Genomic DNA, 20,844 nt, shown 5'->3' with positions numbered 1-20,844 from the left:
ACTGAATACAATGCACTGTTTTGTTAGACAGTGACTTGCTGTGACTACTTTAGCCAAACAGTCATGATCGTGTTTAGCTGAACATCTCATCAAATTCTTTCAGGAATCTGAGCTATGAGATGCAGTTATTCATTCAGTTGGAAACAGGAGCAAAATTTTTTAAAAATCATAGAAATCAATAATAAGATGGTTGGGTCTAGAAGGAGTATTGCCTTGAGTGACTCATTTTTTTCAAAGTCAAACAGAACAACTGCTTGTTAAAATATGAAGTGACTTCAGAAGCAAATAAGAATCAACTTAGTTATGCAATGGTAGGGGATGGAACACCTATGTCTCCTGAAAAGTGACAGGACAAACCAGCCTGGAGAGTCATTGAACCTTCCATGCAACACACTACGTGCAATGTCCTGGAAGGTCACCTAGAGAATTGGCTGCCCTGAGAATCTCATGAGCTGTTTTCTTCCTATCAAGTGTGTTTTTACTATGAACACATTACTTATGGGGGCTTGATTGAGTTGCCGGGCTACCCCCCCTACTCAACTATACATATTCTACCTGGAGGCCTGAATCTTGTTTATCTTTGTAGCAATTCCATTCCCAAGCAGTGGCTTTTACATAGAGCATTCCCCTAAAACAGCAATTTAATAAGAATGCACAAAATAGCTTGAATTATTTCACATGATTAATGACTATTCATAGAGCGATGCCCTTCTTACTCCAACCACGTGGAAATTAATTAGAAAAACATTTTCAAAAATCTTGCCTTTTATCTAGGAATTTCTTTGGAGAGTCAGAACTTTGAGGGTTCTTTGGGGCTTGACTGTAAACTCTGAATAGGTTACCTAAATATACAGATTAGTTTGCTATCATCATATTCCCAGTAAAATCCAACTTTCTTTATTTAAAAAAAGATATTCGGGAATGCCTGGGTGGCTCAGTTGGTTAAACAACTGTCTTCGGCTCAGGTATTCATCTTGGAGTCCCAGGATTGAGTCCCATGGCAGGCTCCCTGCTCAGCAGGGAGTCTGTTTCTTCCTCTGACCCTCCCCACTCTCATGCTCTCTCTCATTCTCTCTCTCAAATAAATAAATAAAATCTTAAAAAAAACAAAATAAAAAGATATTCATATTAATTCATAAGCCTTTTTATGTTTGTTTCTTATTTAATCCTTTTAACAATCTTGAGGGATCAGAATAATTTTCTTTCTACTTCCAGATCAAACTCTGGGATAATAAGAGTCCACTGTTTGGGACTGTACCTCACCTAAAGAACAGAGTCAGCCATGCTTGTCTTTGGCATGGCATGTGGATAGAATGCACAGAGCAGCAGAATTCCTGGCCCTCTTATTTATTTTTCCTTGTATCTTACTTTATGATTTTTAAAAAATGCTTCTTTGGGGCGCCTGGGTGGCTCAGTCGTTAAGCGTCTGCCTTCGGCTCAGGTCATGATCCCAGGGTCCTGGGATGGAGCCCCACATTGGGCTCCCTGCTCCGCGGGAAGCCTGCTTCTCCCTCTCCGCGGGAAGCCTGCTTCTCCCTCTCCCACTCGCCCTGCTGTGTTCCCTCTCTCACTGTGTCTCTCTGTCAAATAAATAAATAAAATCTTAAAAAAAAAATGTTTCTTTGGCTCATTCTCTTTTTTCCCCAATTTCATTCTTTTTTTCAGCCTTGTACTCCATCTGCAAAATACAGGAGGCAATGAATCTACTACTCTTTTTAATCAGTCCTTCCAATCCAGTCCCAGCCAGGAAGAGGTTAAAGAGGCTACTCCCACTTCTGGGCCTATCACAGCCCAGATGTCACAACCTCACCTGCACCGAGAGTGAAACACCTGCTGGTGAAATTGGGTTTCAGGGAGAACACACCTGGTCTCACCTGCCAAAATGTACTGCTAACACCAGAATCCGCAGTGGCCAATACCAGAGTACCCTCACTCCAAGGAAACAATTTATTAACTCAGAATAATAGCTGTTTCATTCTGTACTTGCCCTGTCAGCAAGGCAATCAGTGCTTCACAAGCCACAATTTTGTGCCTCCTGTAGGTTTACCATTTGCAAATAGATTGACATGCTCTTACTTTGAGATAATAAAAGAAATCAACCCAAGTTAAAAAAATCCAAATTTTACATTTCACACATTTAATTTTGATTGTCTTAAGAAGGCATGTATACATACACACTTGTTCTTAGGAAAGCCACCTAACTTTTCTGTGCTGCAATGTTATATAAAACTAATAATTTAAGTTTTACTTTCTTCAGAGGTTCATGGTTAGGATCAAATGAAATTAGTTAGGTAAATTCCTTTATAAAGAGATAAAAGATATGCTCATAAATCTTTTTTTTAATAGTAATACCTTATGATGGAAATTGCCATTTTACCCTCAATTTAGCTTTTGAAATTTTGTAAATTGTGTTCTGTCAATTTTATTAGGCAGCTATAACTTTAAAGCTAAAACTTTTATAAAAAACTGATTGTTTTCATGGAATCATGGAACTAAGGATCTTCTAGTCACCTATGTGTCTAAGGTTAAATAGTTAAATAAACGACTATGACTACTCAGTGGTTAATCTTTGCACAGTTTCAGGTTTAATGCCTGAAATGAGCAAATTACACACGAGTTCAAAGTTTAGAAACCAGCAAAGCAAATTATAAAGTACAGAGCTTTTCAATGAGAAAGAAAATGTTATTTAATACACGAGCACAGAGCAGTATTCTTTAAATGTATCATTGTTCACTGTTGCACTGTATATTTCATGTCAAGGATTCTATGAATTACATGCTGAGCATCACATTAATAAGATCAACCCATTTGCTCTAATGTTACTACCTAAAAAACACCCCACCCTCCTCAAAATAAAAGCAGAAAAGAAAAACTTTTTTCAGCTATGAAATAAAAGTGTATTAACTCTCCATTCTTAGGCAACTATTTCATAAAATGAAAGGGGAAGAAACCCGGCTCATGAAATAGACATTTTCACTTCTCCAAATAAATACTGAATATGACTAATAGCACCATAAGACAACTAGAATTACCAGAAAACATAGGACCTAATACTTATTTAAATATCTGAATTTTTATCTAATCGTACCATTTAAACTCAAGTAACTACAAAATTAACTTCAATTAGTCAAATGTAATCATCTTTCACTAAATGAATTGCATAGTACTATTGACAGCAATACATTGGTAAAGATTTCCATTTAACCCAACGTTTTAAAGTGTGAGCACTTGCACATTAGATGGTTGTGCCATTTCTATGAAGATAATTTGGAGAAATAAAAAGAGAAGAAATTGGCAAAAGAAACCTCTAAAACATTTTAACAAGGATTCTAACAGAGAGAATTTTCCTTTGGAAAAATCACTATGTATTTGTGTACAGAGTGTATTATCAGCGTCTCTGTGCTTACCAGCTAGGATTCCGATGATGGGGTCCACAGCTCCCAGCCTCCTATTAAAAAACAAAAAAGAAAGAAAAGAAAAGAAAGAAAGGAAAAATCTCTCAAGAAAAAATCTCTCAAGATTTCCTTGAAAACTTAGAGGTCAGAACTCAGGGTGAGAAATTCAGGGCACTTCTGCTCAGACTCCACCCGGTGGGGAATTTGTGAGCTAACTTTAGTTCCTCCCCTCTTTCTAAACTGATAGTAAATCTCCAGTCACTGACAAACATCTAAGCAAAATGCTGCTCTTATTCTCTATTCAAACAGGTTGGGCTCCTTTAGTGCGCTGTCCCCTAAGCAGCAAAGTAAAATAACCAGTCAGAGAAAGACAGATACCATATGATCTCACTCATATGTGCAATCTAAGAAACAAAACAAATAAGGGCCCCTGGGTGGTTCTGTCAGTTAAGCATCTGACTCTTGATTTTGGCTCTTCTGTTGGGCTCTGCACTGGGCATAGAGCCATCTTAAGATTCTCTCTCCCTCTGCTTCTGACCCCCCAATCCCCCCACCCCATCGAATGCACACTCTATCTCTAAAAAAGAAAAAAAGGAAAAAGGAAGAAAAAAAGGAGACAAACCAAAAACACTTTTTTTTTTTAAAGGAGACTCCACACCCAGTATGGAGCTCAGCACAGGGCTTGAACTCTCAACCCTGAGATCAAGACCTGAGCTGAGATCAAGAGCTGGATGCTTGATGACTGAGCCACCCAGGCGCCCCCAAAACACTCTTAACTGTAGAGAACGAACTGATGGTTAGCAGAGGGGAGGTGGGGAAGGGCATGGGTGGAATAGGTGAAGGGGATTAAGAGTACAGTTACCATGATGAGCACTGAGTCATGTATAGAACTGTTGAATCACTATATTGTACACCTGAAACTAAGATAACACTGTATGTTAACCATACTGAGATTAAAATTTTTTAAAATGAAAAAACAAAGATAGATTCTGGGCCTGAATAAGTGAATCTATTCTGTACGCATGCCTATGCCTTTTTGAGCATCCAAAACATACCAGGTAAAGCATTATTTGATTTAATCATCTCTATCATGTGTTCACTGTATAACTCAGGACAATTCACCTAACCCTCTTTGAAGCTCAGTATCCCATCTATCAAATGGACCTAAAATTGCCTTTCTCACAAAATTACTAAAATATAAAGCAATGCATGTAGAAAGCTAGAATACCAAGACAAGTAAGTGACACATTCTTCTTTCCCCCAAAATTAATCAGACAAAAAGTATTACCCTCCAGTCTCCAAAAGACGGGTATAAGACACATGAAATTAATTTAATACAAGTAACTGAACAAAGAAAAGAAAATATATTTCATTTCATCAATCCTACTTTTACAATAATCCTACAAAGTGAGTAATGTATCCTTATTAAGTTGAGAGTAAAACTTTGAATCCGGTCTGGGTGTCTCAAAATTTGCTTTTTTTTTTTCTGTTTTATTTATTTCTTGGGCTGTAAGAACTTTGGAAGATCTGACTGATTCCAATATCCGGGAAGTGAGCCTGGCCTGGAGTATGTGTCATTTTTGGTGAAGAATCACACTCCTTTAACTACTGACTGTGGACACAGAGATAGAAATAGAGCTACAGATTGACCTATCAAGGTCTTATTTGCACATTGGTTTTTCTAAAATCTTCTGATAGTAGTGTTAGAAACCATCCCAACAAAATATTAATCTGCCTTATGATAAGATCCCCCGCCCTTCCCCACAGGGGAAAGTGGTCTTGCCTGAAACAATCCTTTCTTTTCTTTTGCTAGTAAAGAAAAGACTTGCCCCATCCTCCTTCCAATAAAAATTCCATTTTGTATAACCCCTAAAACTCCCGTCTACTTGCTAGATGATGTGCTGCCCAATTCATGAATCCTTTAATAAATCTAATCAGATCTTCAAATTTACTCTGTTGAATTTTGCCTTTTTAACACCACTGTTAAAGAACTTAAAGCTCTAAGCTACATTCCTATTACTTATGTTTTGTAATTTTCTTTAGTTTCCTTCTGCTAAAAAGCAAACTTCAACTAAGTACATTTTAAAGATCTTACTGGCTTTACTCAACAGTTCACGAATCAGGAAGCACCTAACCTAGCAGAGAGGAGCTCCTAGGAGCTGTACAAAATGAAAGACTCACAGGAAGAAGGATGTTGGAACAAAGATGTTATACTAGATTAAAAAAGCAGATTAGTTATGGCAGGGTCACTTTCCCTTAGGGCATGGCATGGGTTTTCAGGTGGATTACCTCATTACTGCTGATCAGATAATTCCTGATGGAGTGGTTTAAGATTCCATGGCGGGGGGAGGGGGGGGCGCAAAACTATAATATAATTAAGTCTCCATTTGGTAGTGTGGGGCTTAGCATAAGGGACTACATTATGGGTCTATTATCTTGTTTTTAACACTTCATTCAGTAAAAAAGAAAAATATTATTAAGCATATTCTTTGCATCAGGTACAAAGCTAAATGCCAGGGATATCCCGCCCCCAAAATAAAAAGGAAATGTAAAATATCAAGCCATGGAGGGAGTGATAAAACCAGGTCCACTGAAGGGCCAGCTTGGAGGGAAAAGAGAATAGATTGAGCTTCCATTTCTTCTTTTTTTGGAAAGAAGAGGAAGAAATAATGTTGTTGTTAGGATAAACTGTTGAATTAATTCGGTTGTCTATAAATTTCCATATATATCATCTTGCCTACAACATGATAAATATCTAAAAGGTAGAGACTTTGATTTTACCCTCCTTAGCACTTTGTCCATAAAATGGAGCTAAATAAGTATCTGTTAAATTAGTCACTTTTTTAAAAAAATGATTCCATTTCTTCCATCAAAATTGATGATTAGGGATACAAGGGAAGTTCTTTTCTTCCTATGGGTGAATAAAGAACAGGTGGGGCTAGGTAGGGAGCAGCAGATAGGGGGCTCCATGATCAGGCTCACAAAAATCCGAAAAATATGGAAATGTAAGGAAACCAGAGATAAGGGAACAAGCCAGACCACCCTACCCTAGGCGTGTGGGGGGAGTGTCTTTTTTATGATAATCACCTGCGCCCAACAAAGGATAATCAGACCCTAAAAAAGAAGTAAGCCATTAAAGATGTAATCACCAGTCCTTACTCCAGCCAAGACATCACAAGAATGATAAAGCCACAAGCTCCCTGGTCAGTTCTAAATGAAAGACTGTCAGTGGAGGCCCACGTCGGCAACCTTGTAGGGACCCCTCTCACTCCCGAGAGCTTTCTGTCTGTATCCTTACTTAATAAACTTCTATCACTTTACTCACTCTTCTTTGTCCTCGAGATTCATTCTTGGACTCTGTGAGACAAGAAACTTGCTCTTCCGCCTCAGAGGTAATCCTTAAATTTTCCTTATTTTTCAAGACTTATTTACCATGGCCAAATCAGTGCCAGGCAAATAGCAGACTTCAATGGGTGTTTGCTGTTATTATTTACCAAATTAAATTCAGCGCAGCAAATTGTTTCTGTAAGAATCTTAGGCTACACATCCAACTATAACACTCTAATGCTAAATGATCCATGAGTAGAAATGGGTGATGAGACTGAACACAGAGCTGCTCAGTGGCCAATCCAGGTCTTATATTAATTAAAGTGTTCTGAGAAGTGAAAGAAAACCTCAACCTCAGGGAGCAAGTTGGGGAAGAACTGATAAAAAGCTGCACTCACAAATTTGGGCGTTGAAGGACAGCAGAATGCGCCCTTCCAAAATATGACTGCAGGAATTCAGAACTTGCCACCATAACATATGTCGCTGTGGTATATTGATTATCTTGAGCTGTAGGAACTTAAACAGCAAGGTCAGGGAGAGGATCTCTCTGAACTCTATCTGCCTGAAGACAGATCCTTCAAAAGGAATTCAGTTACCAATCCCCTCCCTGGGAGTCTCCTCGGGAGATTGACTGTTGTCACAGGGAGGGGACTAGAAGTCACCACCACACCCAACACCACACCCAGACCAACTTTGTCACCAACTATCATATCTCTTACCTATACTTCTAAGGGCGCATTCATCCTTCCTAATAGTCATTTACTCCCCTTTAAGAGGCTTACATCTCCCTTCCCCTTTTCCTTTTAAGATGGTATTTAAGTCTGAATCTAAGCCACCTATGGGAGTTACTCATTTTTCCGTGGGTACCTCCCATGTATACATGAGATAGTCACATTAATAAACTTGTTTTCCTCTTGTTAAGCTGTCCTTTATTATAGGGCTCCTACCTACGAACTCAGAAGGATAGAGGAATTTTTTTTTCTTTTCTACAGTATGCAGAAACTTTCTAATTACTCTATTTTGTAAATTAAATAAGTGTTTTAGGACTTCAATCGTCACCTCTGTAGAGGGAGATTTAATTTGAGTCCTTATTGGGACTCTCCTTTCCTGGACGTTTTAAGCACAACAAAATACCCTAAAATGAATCTATTAGCTTCCTTCTCTCTTATCTCTTCTGCCTCTCTCCTTTTCCCTACCCCACCGCCCTGCCCACCCAAACACTCTTTCCCCTTCCTCTTGGGGGTAACCAATATAAAGTAATAATCTTTTTTAAAAGCCACGTCAGGATGCTCTCACCAAGCAATTTCTATTCTGAAGCCAAAGAAGGCAGAATCTTATTTATATGGGTAGAGAAAAATATAAAGAACAGAACACACACACACTGAAAAATGCCCCCTGCTCTTTCCCCTTGCTTTCTCCCCTATTCCTCCCTTCCCTATCTTTACCTCTCCTGTCCCTCTTCCTCTTGCCTTCATTTGCCTTCCCTCCCCCTTCTCATTCCCTCCCCCCTTCTCTCCTGTTACCAGGATTTCTTTTCCTTTGGTGGTTCTTGGTCGTACCACTTTGAAGAATGAACAGACCAGACAGGGTTGTGGGCAGCAAAGCAAGGTTTATTGAATGATAGTAAACAAAGTTTATTGAGTGACTGTACAAAGCTCCCAACCAGGGAGAGGACCTGAGAGCGTTGACGATTTGGTGGTTTAGATCTAGGGTTTTTATGAGCTTGTAGGCAGGCTGTTTTAATCTGATTCGCCCTCCATCCAAGGCTCTGTCATCTGATCAGGTTTTTGTCACCTGGGAAAGGATGGAGGGTTCTTCCAAGGTGGTGTAAAATCCTTTTAAGGGTGGTTTCCTTTTGGGCAGGGGTGTGAGGGTGGGGGGGGTGTCCCTGACTGCCTTTCTTCCAACTATCCTTTTTTCTTTTTTAAGATTTTATTTATTTGACAGAGAGAGGGAACACAAGCAGGGGGAGAGGGAGAAGCAGGCTTCCTGCCTGCCCCCTCTCCCTCCCCACCCCCAGCAAGGAACCCAATGCGGGGCTCCATCCCAGAACCCTGGGATCATGACCTGAGCCAAAGGCAGATGATGCTTAACAACTGAGCCACCCAGGCGCCCCTCTTCCAACTGTCCTTTATCACTCCTCTCTCCCCATTCCCTCTCCCCTTACCTCCCCTCCATCTCCCCCTCTCTCTCCCCACTCCTCCCTCCCCTCATCCCGGGCCCAACTTCTGTAGCAAGGAAAGCAAAACAAATTAATGTGCCAATAAATCGCTAGGCTATATTCAAATACTCTATTTTTTTCCTTCCTGTGAGGTATATATTCTATTAGAAAAATTTCCCAGTAAGGGACAGGGACTTTCCCAACCCCAGACATAGTATTTTCAGTGTTTCTGAAAAAAATATAAAAGCTTATTATAAACAAATGCCATTTTGCCAGTTGGTGATTAAAATTCATTTAGAAACTAAAATTCTTGTAACCCAATCACTTTTTCCTATATCAGAAGTTCTCCTTCATTGTTAAATTCACAGAGGTATTTAAGGCAATCTACATGTTGTGTCCAGGCAAGGGAATTTTAATAGTTCTCTCTTAATATGTGTTTTCATGTCAATTTGCCCAAATGTCTGACTGTTTACATGAAGAACTGCAATTAACAAATTCATTTTTTCTCTATTTAAATAAGAAGCAGATTATAAGAATCAGAGCTAGGTACAAAGAGTTTTCACACCCATATACACAGGCTTGCTAATGGGTTATTTGATATTGTATGTAGCTAATTAATTAGATTTATTTGGTTTATGTATGGTGATATATAAAATATGTTAAATTTTAAAACTTTGAAGATTTATCAATTTACCATATTTTATTGATTTAATATTTTTAATTTTTATTTTGAAATAATTTCATTCCTATAGAAAAGTTGCAAAAATACTACAAAGAATTTTGTATATCCTTTACCAAGTTTCACCAATTTCACATTGTGACACTTTTTTTCTCTCTCATAAACATACCCACACACTCCCAATACACATGTCTTTTCTTGAACCATTTAAGACTAAATTGAAATATCATATCCCTTTATCCCTAAAACTTCCTAAATGTGACTTCCAAAGAACAAGGATATTCATCTACATAACCTCACTATTGTTATCAATATCTGGAAATTCAACATTAATACTATTATCTAATAAACAAACCTTATTCAATTTTTTTTCCAGTTGGGTTAATAATGTCTCTTATAACTGTCTCTTGAAGTGTAGCATCAAATCCAAGACTATGCAGTGAATTTAACTGCCTTGTCTCTCAGTTTTTCTTACCTGTCCTTGTATCTTTTTTTCATTTTCTGTGTTTGTGTGGGATAAAAACACAACGTAAAATTTACTATCTTAACCTATTTTAAGTGTACAGTTCAGTAATGTTAAGTATATTCACATTGTTGTTGAACCATTCTCTAAAACTTTTTCATCTTATAATCTTTAAACTATATACTAATTGAACAACACCCCTTTCCGACTGCCCCAAACACCTGACCATCACCGTTCTACTTTCTGTTACAAATGTGACTATTTTAGATACCTCATATAGAGAAATCATATAGTATTCTTTTTTTTTGACTGGCTTATTTTACATAGCATAACGTCTTCAAGGTTCATCTATGTTGTAACATGTGACAGGATTTTCTTTTTTTGTATGGCTGAATAATATTCTATTGTATGTCTACATCATATTTTGTTTATCCATTCATCTACTGATGGATATTGAGTTGTTTCCACCTTTCAACTATTGTGAATATGTTATTATAAATGTGGTGTGCAAATAATATCTCTTCAAGACTCTGCTTTCAAATCTTTTGGATATACACCCAGAAATGCGATTGTTGGATCATATGGTAGTTCTATTCCTAATTTCTTGAGGAATCTCCATTTTTATGTGCATTTTTCTAATGATTAGTGATATTGAGCATCTTTCCATGTGCATGTTATTGTCTTTGTCATATAAAACACTATTACTTTTGAAGTGCAGAGAATAGTTATGCTATAGAATATTCCTCAATTTAAGATTATTTGCTGTTTCCACATGATTTGACCTAGGTTCTGAATTTTTGGCAAGAATGCTTCATTAGTGACATTAAGACTTTCTCAGGGAACCTCATTAGGAAGAACACAAGGCCAGTTTTTCCCATCATTGGGGATGATAATTTTGGTGCTCAAATTGTCCTACATTAGCCAGTGGAAGCTCCTTCAACCTGGTTCTTATGTCCTTCTGACATGTCACCATCATTTTGTTTTTGAGCACTTGCTTACTTTCTAGCAAAAGATGTTCCAGGCTATCTTGGATTTTTCCAGCATCAGCCTTACAATCAGCCATTCCTCCAAGGGGCGTTGGTTCTTTTTAGAGAGGACAATTAAGAAACCAAATCTGGTCTCTAGATAAGCTTATTGCTACCAGGTATCAATGCCTCCAGGCACATAGTACTGAAAAAGTTATTTAGATTAGTTCTGGCTTTTCTCCATTCAGGGTGGTTTTATTATATCTATAAGACACAGTTCAATTTATTGTTTTGGTTTGTTTTAAATTTCAGGATTTGCTCAATTCTTACTGATTTAATTTTAATTTCTAATGTTTAAAATACTATTTTTAACATTTTAATATTTAATTTTAATTTAATAATTAAAATTAAAATACCATTTTAATATCTAAATATACAAATAGATGTACATAAATATATTTACATACATACATATGTATATATAATAAATATGTGTATATGTTTTTGTATAGAAGTATATGTATCTTCAACACAGGATAATGCTTACCTTATTCCTTAAATATGAAGTGATCTACCCAGTTTTTCAAAGGACAAACACCTGAAGTGTTTCAACTAGACCCTACCATTTCCCTCTGGATGAGGCAAGGAAAGTGGAACTAGTGACCAGAAAATGATTTGACATCTTTAAGAGATTAAGGCAAATATTTGCCCTCTCAATACTTTGAGCACAGAGGGAAAAAAAGGTCAAACAACACTGCAAATTTACACTCAAACAGCTCATTCCATAAAGTTAGTATAGCTAAGCTGGGATGGGACAGACAGAAAGCAAAATTTGTTCACCGTTTTTAAAATGGAAGGTACGTTAAGATTCTTGCAGGTGGAAAGTGATGGGCACATAGAAAAAATGATGCAAGGGACAAAGAAGACTGGTGATTGTGTCTGTTACTGTTCTGCATTGTAAACCTTTTTCTACCTAAATGCCAGCCAAAATTCTTGTGTCCATGTTACACCTGGTGGAAATAAAATACTAGAATTGGTGTTTAGCACAGTATGATTTGATGGGGTAAAGAGACAGTCTCGAGTGGAGTGAGTCTATAAAATAAAATCAACTTGTAGAAGTAAGAACTCAGGAAGAGGTGATTAAGTATATCCTTCTTACCCCACCACACACACACACACATACTCTTGGAGGAAGGGAAGGCATTCGGAGGATGAATCTCCTCAGGTATCATTGACATTTAAAAGAATGTGGTAAATAGGTTGGCATCTTGGTGGCTTTTCAGGATGTTTAGATTTTATCTCAGGCTGTACACTCAAACCCCACTGCTTTTGGCTCTTAGTGAACTCTTATAGAACTCCAATTTGACTTTCTGCTTTAGTGGGAATTGGAGGAGGAGGAAGTAAAAAAAAGGAGAAGCATGAATTTTACTTTATATATATTCTACTTCAAATCAAATGTGATTCTGCTTTGAGAAATCATAGAAGAAATATTCAGGTCTAAGTTTTTGAAAAAATATGCAGAATGGTGCTACTCTTTGCTTTGGGTACTAGGGAGAATAAAATGAACTTTTTGCTCTACCTTTACTGTCCTGGTGGGACCTTTGGTTTGCATCACTGGATTCTAACTTCCTTCTGTATTTATTGTACAATAATTTATCCACTGCATCAATCAATTTATTTATTTATTTTTCGATCTATGTGTGGCCTATTGCATTTTAACACATATTATAAATTCCTCAACACTTGTTAAATGGTAATGGATAAATAGATAGATAGATAGATGATAGATAGATAGATAGATAGATAGATAGATAGATAGATAGATAGATAATTGTAATTCTTGCTCCCATACAAATTCCTCCTCTCTCACTTTGTCTGGCTCTTAACTGCTCTTCTATAATCCACTTACTCCATTACTTGTTGACTCAATATTGTAATCTCTCGAACATTTGTTTAAAATATTCACCCTCACAATCCTTCATTTTAAGACGACTTCAAAAAACTTTTGAAAAAGTCAGATCTTCATAGCCTTCCCTATGTTGATCAGAGCACCCCCAAGCTATTCTACATGACAAGACGGCTTCATGGTCTAGGTGTTTGTTGTGGGATCCAAGCCAGTCAGGGAGTAGTTTGTAGAGTAGCCACATCTCCTACCCAGTTTACATAGGACCTACTTCCAATAGGACAGTTTATATATTGTCTGACTTCTAACTTTGAATTATCTGACACAGAACAAAGATAATTCCTTGTAATTATTACTAATTACTAATTCACCCCCTATAAAACCCCTGTATCTTTACTGTGGTTGCAAGAATGAACTTTTGGACTCATTGCCCTAACACAGGATGAATGCACTAGCAGGTTAATGTTTTACTAACACCATAGGTAGCTAAGTAGGAGACCCTAAAATTCAAATAAAAAGACACTAATACAGAACAAAAATCATCAGCAGGAAGAAATATGAAGGAGGAATTGTTTCCTAATTTCCTTTTGTCTGTGTGACTATGAAAATCACAGAATCATCATCCTATTGGTGCTTTACAGAAAGCATGAAGCCCTCAATTTGACCAACTACTATCTACTCATTCCTACCATCCCATTTCCACCATCACTTCCTATCATGACTTACAAAGGGCTCTTTATGACTTGGCCTGTGTCTACTTGGGATTCCCATTTTGGCCCTTTTTCCCCATGTGTGTTAGAGTCTAGCCATGCTAAACTTACTATGAAAATTTGACTGCCCCAACTCTCTCATCCACCTCTGTGTTTTCCCTTATGTAGTTCCTTTCTCCTGTTTGCAATGTTTTTTTCTCTCTTGATTGTACTTTCCCAAAAATTGCCTCAAGTTTTCCTCTTAAATTCTGTGGACTTCATTTACACTCCAGTCAGATTTCGTCTGTTTTATAATGCTTCCCATGATATTTTATTTAACTGAATGATTATGTTCCCAGGGAATTGAAATCTTCTGTAGCTCAGAAGCATAACAGGTACCCAGGAGGTCTAGAGAATTTATCTACTCAGTGTGGTCCAATCCTTTTAGTTGTTGTTGAAGCAATAAATCAGCATGGCTTAGAGTGTAGGTCCAGTAGACAAAGGTTTTTGTGTTGTGAGATGATTTAGCTAGATCTTACTGTGTGTAAAGCCAATTGTTGCGCTTTCCTCCACACCGACTGTGACTTCTTATGACAATACTGATCTATGTCCTCCCTCTTCCTGTTACGTTTCTTTCCAATACTTAGAGTGGAATGGAGTTTAGAGATTGCTCCTCAGTCTATCAGATTGTCCAGAATTACTGCTCTGGATAAGACATTCTTTATGCATCCCAAAGAACTATGACACCCGCCTTGGGAGAACTCCATCTAGGGCTCACATAAGATATGAGTGTACTCACTGCACCCAGACTCCTTAGATCTGAAATGTTACTGTATTCAACAGCTATTCTTCATAATTTCTGATTGGGAATTATAGCTATTACCTGTTTTATTAAAGAGAGAGTTTTCTTCTCCATTTTCTAAGAAGTGTTCTCTTGACTTCAAAGAGAAGAGCAGAGTAGTAATGCCTTTTTTTTTTTTATGAGAGAGAGAGAGAAGTGTGTGGACACATATGCATGGCGGAGGGAGGGGCAGAAGGAGAGGGTGGAGAGAGAATCCTACACAGGCTCCACACCTAGCACGGAGTCCTACATGAGGCTTGATTCCCATGACCCTGACATCATGACCTGAGCCAAAATCAAGAGTCCAATGCTCAACCAACTGAGCCACCTAGGTCCCCTAGTAATGCCATCAATGTGTCTCATTAACCGCAAGCTATCCTTCAGTCTTACTTCCACTTCTACTCAATTGCTGAGCCTCGTCTTGGGCAAAGCTCTAACGATTTGCCAATTAGGAAAATCCAAACTGCCTTCTCTGCTGACAGCCTCTACAGTGACTGTTCTTGTTCCCAGCACTTCCTTTACAGTACTCGTCTCAGTTTAATCTCTATCCTCATTCCCCTTTACGTCTTCCATTCCTGTCTCACAGCCTTTCTTTTGTTACTTACAAAAACATTCTCTCTTCACTCATGACTTATGAGATATAACTAGTGCATCTATTACTACTGCTTCTTGCATTCTACATCCTGATTATGATATAATTACAGCATAATACAATAAAAGGAATACTCCCTATTTACATTGGTGAGACTTGAATATACCAGCATATGGTTTACAGAACAGTGTGTTATCTAGTAAGAGCTTCTTAATAATCCAAACGCCATAAAAGTACACCTACATTGCTCACTGAATTACATTAAGAGGGTCAGCTCAGTTTGGAAAGCTTGAACATATGCACAATCCCTAAGTCTATAATACTTTGTAATTTACTTGATTAATTGAAATTTACTGATTAATGTCATTGAAGTCAATAGCTGGTCTGAAAGTTTTCAAGAAAAGTAGTTATTTCATACTTACATGTGATCTATTAGATCTCCAGAGAACATGATTATAATTAAATTATTCAAAGTATTCTGAAAGTACATCTTGTGGAATTAGGAAGAGGTAATAATGATTTTGCTTAGGAAAGTCAAAGAAGGTTCCAGAGGACAGTCTATACACACATGAAGCCACACCCTTTCTCCCTTGCCTGTGGCTGTCTCTGCTAATGGAATTCACATCGTACTGTTTCCCTCTGTGCCTATATTTGATCTTTCATCCACTTAACAGACCACTCTAGGAACTAATTTGAAGGGAGTAAGTATTTTTATCAGTGTAGGCTGAACATACACAATTTTAGACAGCATGCATCTTATACTGATCTGATTTAGTAAGTGAGTAGAAAATGCTCCCCAGAACTCCTTGCTGGTAAGGAATCTGGCCAAGGACAGAGGTATTGATTGAAATGGCCAAGAAAGGACACGAGGGTGGGAATTTTGTCAAACACTAGCAGTTTACTTTAATGATCATTTCCTGAGAACTTCTGAAATATTTTCAATGTTTAGAGGATTTGTTTAGTAACCAGAAGGAAAAGTTTCTACTAAGAGAAAAATTTACGCTCATATAAGAGCATTCCAATTGACCCATTGTTTTCCATATCTATCTCTGTTTGCCAATATCTATAATACAAATTTTAGAAAACATATTTTGTCTCATGACTTTATGAATGATTCTATTTCCTATCAAGATATTCTCTTGTATTGTATTCTTTCCCTTCTAGGTTTATTCTTCTTCATAAAGAAATCAAATACAACTTAAACTTTGCATTTCATGATACCTTTTTCAAAGTATTTTGACATGTTGGATGATAAATCACACACTAGGGGCAAGAGTCATGGTGATGATAGTGTTGCAGTTTTGAAAATACAAATATATCGATTCAATGGATAAAACTGTGCCCAAATGAAGAGAGTGTAGGCCCCTCCATCATCACCAGGTCAGGTGCTTGCTGCAGAAAGGCAGGTCAGCTTTAAGGGCAGAGTCTGCTTCCCACACAGGCTGGAGTGCCAGGCTGATGTCAGTTCAAGGGCAGAGTAATGGCTTCTGATTTCCCAGCTGCATCTACTCCATCTGTCACTATAGTGTACATTCTAAACTTCCTGTACCTAGCTTGAGACTTTGGTCCTGGATTAAATATAATACAGAAGAAATCATTCAATTTAAGTATAGATTAAAATTAAATTCAAATTTATATGTGTATCTAGAACAACAAAAGTATTAGCTTAATTTGAAAAAGCTTAGTAGAGGGGTGCCTGGGTGGCTCAGTTGGTTAAGCGACTGCCTTCGTCTCAGGTCATGATCCTGGCGTCCCGGGCTCCCTGCTCAGCAGGGAGTCTGCTTCTCCCTCTGACCCTCCCCCCTCTCATGCTCTCTCTCTCTCTCATTTTCTCTCTCAAATAAATAAAATCTTTAAAAAAAAGAAAAAAGAAAAAAGGAAAAACTTAATAGATAACTACTATGCACTGAATTCAATCAAATGCTGTACTAGTGTTTTACATGCATTTCTCATTTAATCTTTAGAGGAAAAAAAAAGGAGCTATAGGTACTATTACTGTTTCTACTTTATAAAAGAGGGAATTGAAGTAGAGGTATAATAGATTCAGCTAACAGAAAAGTAAACAAACTATAAAGATTAGTATCAAGGATATTTAAGGAATTCCTCAAGAAAAAAGACAGAAAGCACAATAAAAAAAATGGACAAGGGATTAATATGTAATTCACAAAAGGAAAACCTGAACAGTCCATACATTTTCTTTTTCTTTTTTAAAGATTTTATTTATTTTTCAACAGAGAGAGAGAGACAGTGAGAGAGGGAACACAAGCAGGGGGAGTGGGAGAGGGAGAAGCAGGCTTCCCGCGGAGCAGGGAGCACAATGTGGGACTGGATCCCAGGACACTGGGATCATGACCTGAGCTGAAGACAGATGCTTAACGACTGAGTCACCCAGGCGCCGCCAGTCCATACATTTTCAAAGAGATATATAAACACTTTAGGAATCAGAGAAGTGCACACTGAAGTCATGCTAACATACCTTTATACAGCAATCATGTTGATAGAAATTAAAATTTTCAGATGGTGTCCACAGTTGGAGGGAATGAGGAAAAGTAGAAGTCCTGGACATTTTGGTTTAGTAAAGCCAATAAAGAGGACTTTCTGCAATTTATTGAAATTAAACAGAAATATACTCGGGCGCCTGGGTGGCTCAGTTGGTTAAGTGGCTGCCTTCAGTTCAGGTCATGATCCTGGAGTCCCGGGATCGAGTCCCACATCAGGCTCCCGGCTCAGCGGGGAGCCTGCTTCTCCCTCTGACTCTCCCCCCTCTCATGTGCTCTCTCTCTCTCTCTCTCATTCTCTCTCTCTCTCAAATAAATAAATAAAATCTTTAAAAAATAAAATAAACAGAAATATACTCTATGAATCAGCAATTCCATTCCTGGGGATAGATCTGTATTGTTTTTCCCAGTTCAGATATTTGAACTAACTCACCAGATCCAAAAAATATACCCACTTGAGGCTTTTATTTACCGAATGCAGGCAAGCATCAGATATCTCAGAGATATGCACAGTATGAACTCCTGTGGGCCTAATCTCTGTGCCCTGGGAGTGGGCTGATTCTCTGACTTGAGCTGCCAAGATCTGCATAAGGAATTTATCTTTGGGAGAGCTCCCTCCAAAAGTTCGCAGTGGCTTCGTAAGTAGTCGAGTCAGTCTCAAAAATGGTTAGGCCAGTGGCAAATTATCAGTAAAGAAGCTAACTTTGCATGTTGTCAGGGAAGTTTCAAATAGTATTCCATTGCCCTTACCTTGGCTGAGTCAAAAACCAGACATCCAAGCATCGCTAGGGGTAAAGATACATCTCTCCCCAACCAGCTGAAAATTAGGTCTATTTCTTATAGAAATGCTCCTACATTGACAGAAAGAAGGGTGTGAGGATGTCCATCTCCAGCATGCTTTGCAGGGCAAGGATTTAAGAATGCTGTCAAGGAAAAGAAATTAAGGAAAATGCGTGATACGCCTATGATGGAATATTATCTAACAGTCGAAAGAGTAAGATTTGTCTACACCAACATAGATAGATATCAAAAGTAAAATGCTCAGTAAAAACCAGAATCATGACATTTTCCTGAGATGCATTACATAATGAGATGTATTGCATAATGCAGTTTATGAGCATAAAACACACCAAAATAGGCTATTCAAAAATCCACAGTTGTGTAAATCAGTCATGGATAGTGGTTTGGGAAGAATGCAAATTATGAACAAAAGAAGAGATGCTTATAGTGGGACGGAATTGGGATTAGGAATCTTTCAAAGGTAATAAAATAAAGTGTGAGTATGTGTAAAAGAGTGACAGAGAAGATTTTCATGTAATAGAGGCCCCCAAATTAATAATAATATAATAAAAGAGAAAAACAAAGTAATCATGGCTGGTATCAAAAGAAATGACAAACATTTCCGTGGATAGGAAATAGATTAAAAAAAAGAGGGGCACCTGGGTGGTTCAGTCAGTTACGTATCCCACTCTTGATTTCAGCTTAGTCATGATCTCAGGGTCCTGAGATCAAGCACTGAGTCAGGCTCTGCCCTGAGTATGGCGTCTGCTTGAGATTCTCTCTCTCAACCTCTGTCTCTCCTCCCTGCATACGTTCTCTCTCCTTCTCTCTCATAAATAAATTAATTAATTAAAAAAATCAGAAAGAAAGAAAGAAACAGTGAGCAGTGCTGAAGTTACAGACCTACAAGGCTCTGGACCTGGGTGAAAAAAAAAAAGAGTCTAGCAAGTTTGGCTCCTGTAGGGGACAGAAGTGCCCCTTACAAGTTGGACTACCAGAACTATGATTGTTGCTTTGGGAAACTGAGGGGGGAAAAGGGTGGTTGCAAATAATTTGTTCTTTTTGTCTGGAAGCTTGTTAATTTCTTTTTTTTTTTTTAAGATTTTATTTATTTATTTGAGAGAGACACAGCGAGAGAAGGAACACAAGCAGGGGGAGCGGGAGAGGGAGAAGCAGGCTTCCTGCTGAGCAAGGAGCCCGATGGACCCCGGGATCATGACCTGAGCTGAAAGCAGACGCTTAACGACTGAGCCACCCAGGCGCCCGGAAGCTTGTTAATTTTTTTTTTTTAAAGTTTTAGAATACAGAAGTTCTGCCAAAGCATTCCCGGGTGTGTGTGTGTGTGTGTGTGTGTGTGTGTGTGTGTGTGTGTGCGCGCGGGTGTGTGTGTGTGTACATATGTCCATAAGTGTGGGTAATTCTCTGTCATTTCAGTAGTTATAGCCTCTCCCCAACCTCTTTCATTTTCTTTTTAACTTCTATATTTCACATGGCACACTTCCCAGATATGCATTACAAGTCCCTTGTCAATTTCTTTGCATTTTTACCATTTTAAGATTATGGGACACTAGCCTAGTTTTAACAATCACCACTTACTTCTTCAATTCTTCTAATTTGTAAATTTGAGAATTACATATTTTAGTACCTGAAAGCCTTATTGTTAAAGAATTGAATTAATCTCAAGGTCCCTTTTTGTTTCTGTTTAACAGTTGTCATCGGTTTCCTCCAGATTCAATTTCAAAGCTAGATTCAAATTCAAATCCAAATTCAAATTCACTAAAAGAACCTACCTGTTTGGAGTTTTTTCACGGCTCTTCGAAGCTCTAGGCGCTGACTTCCCTTGAGCATATATCCACTCCGGGCTTTATTTGCCTTTATAATTCGGATCACGCTATCGCGATAACTTGAGGGACGCGAGTGGCAGGAAGCGCAGCGATGCGCGCAGCCGGGCTTTGGTGATGTACAAGCTGGCGGTGTCTGCCCTCTGTTGAAGTTCCATCAAAAACGCTTTCTACTTCATAGTCTCTTTCGTTGAAAAATTTGCTATTCTCCAAAAATGCCGATTGAAGTGTGTCTACTGGTATAACGTTCCAACATTTCTCCCAAGGCCAGGGATTTCCGAGGACCAGACACTGGTTCCGGTGCCAGCCTTCTCAGCAGTCCTTGGGTTGGTGCACATGGAGTCTTCTCCAGGGTCCTCAGTATTGATTTCTCATCCCAGAACTCTCCACGCTTGGTCCCGAGGCATCTATGTAGCTAAGAGAAGGTAAACTTTCTGTGTGCATTTTCTTTTCTTTTCTTTCCCCCAGGTTCCAGTGTGGGTTTAGGTTTGGGGAGCGGGGGTTCTGCTTTTCTGTCCTCAAGCTTTCATGTGGAGAAACTTCAGCATGAGTTACTGTTTTGCTTCAACCACTTCCTAGTTTTCTGTGTTTCAGAACTGCTTATCTGTGGAAAAGATCCGTTCCGTTTGGCTCTCCCATGTGGTAAGCTTATCAGGACAGGGCCTGCCTCAGAAGGTCTCTAGGCCTGTGATTTTATTAGAAGAATAAAT

General features: G+C 38.3%; 1 protein-coding gene across 6 annotated transcripts in view; it reads right to left on the bottom strand.

The window, feature by feature from the left end:
- Positions 1 to 20,165, bottom strand: part of KYNU (kynureninase) — a 130,753-nt gene extending 110,588 nt beyond the window's left edge. Inside the window, exons 1-3 of one of the 6 annotated variants that reach the window (XM_027591419.2) lie at positions 20,084 to 20,133; positions 18,264 to 18,436; positions 3,408 to 3,448 (exon numbers count right to left, since the gene is read on the bottom strand). Coding sequence is in view for 1 of the 6 variants with exons in the window: in XM_027591417.2 (XP_027447218.1) it covers positions 20,084 to 20,141 (58 nt within the window). In the remaining 5 variants the exon portion in view is untranslated. Of the gene's footprint in view, positions 1 to 3,407; positions 3,605 to 18,263; positions 18,437 to 20,083 lie in introns of those variants that run through there. The other 5 variants (XM_027591421.2, XM_027591420.2, XM_027591417.2 and 2 more) reach the window with 5 other exon arrangements.
- Between the last annotated feature and the right edge of the window lie 679 nt (positions 20,166 to 20,844).

The sequence above is a fragment of the Zalophus californianus genome, chromosome 3, assembly GCF_009762305.2.
Source record: "Zalophus californianus isolate mZalCal1 chromosome 3, mZalCal1.pri.v2, whole genome shotgun sequence".
Lineage (NCBI taxonomy): Eukaryota > Metazoa > Chordata > Mammalia > Carnivora > Otariidae > Zalophus > Zalophus californianus.
The sequence above is the reverse complement of the archived record's forward strand: the minus strand, read 5'-3'. Positions and strand labels throughout refer to the sequence as shown.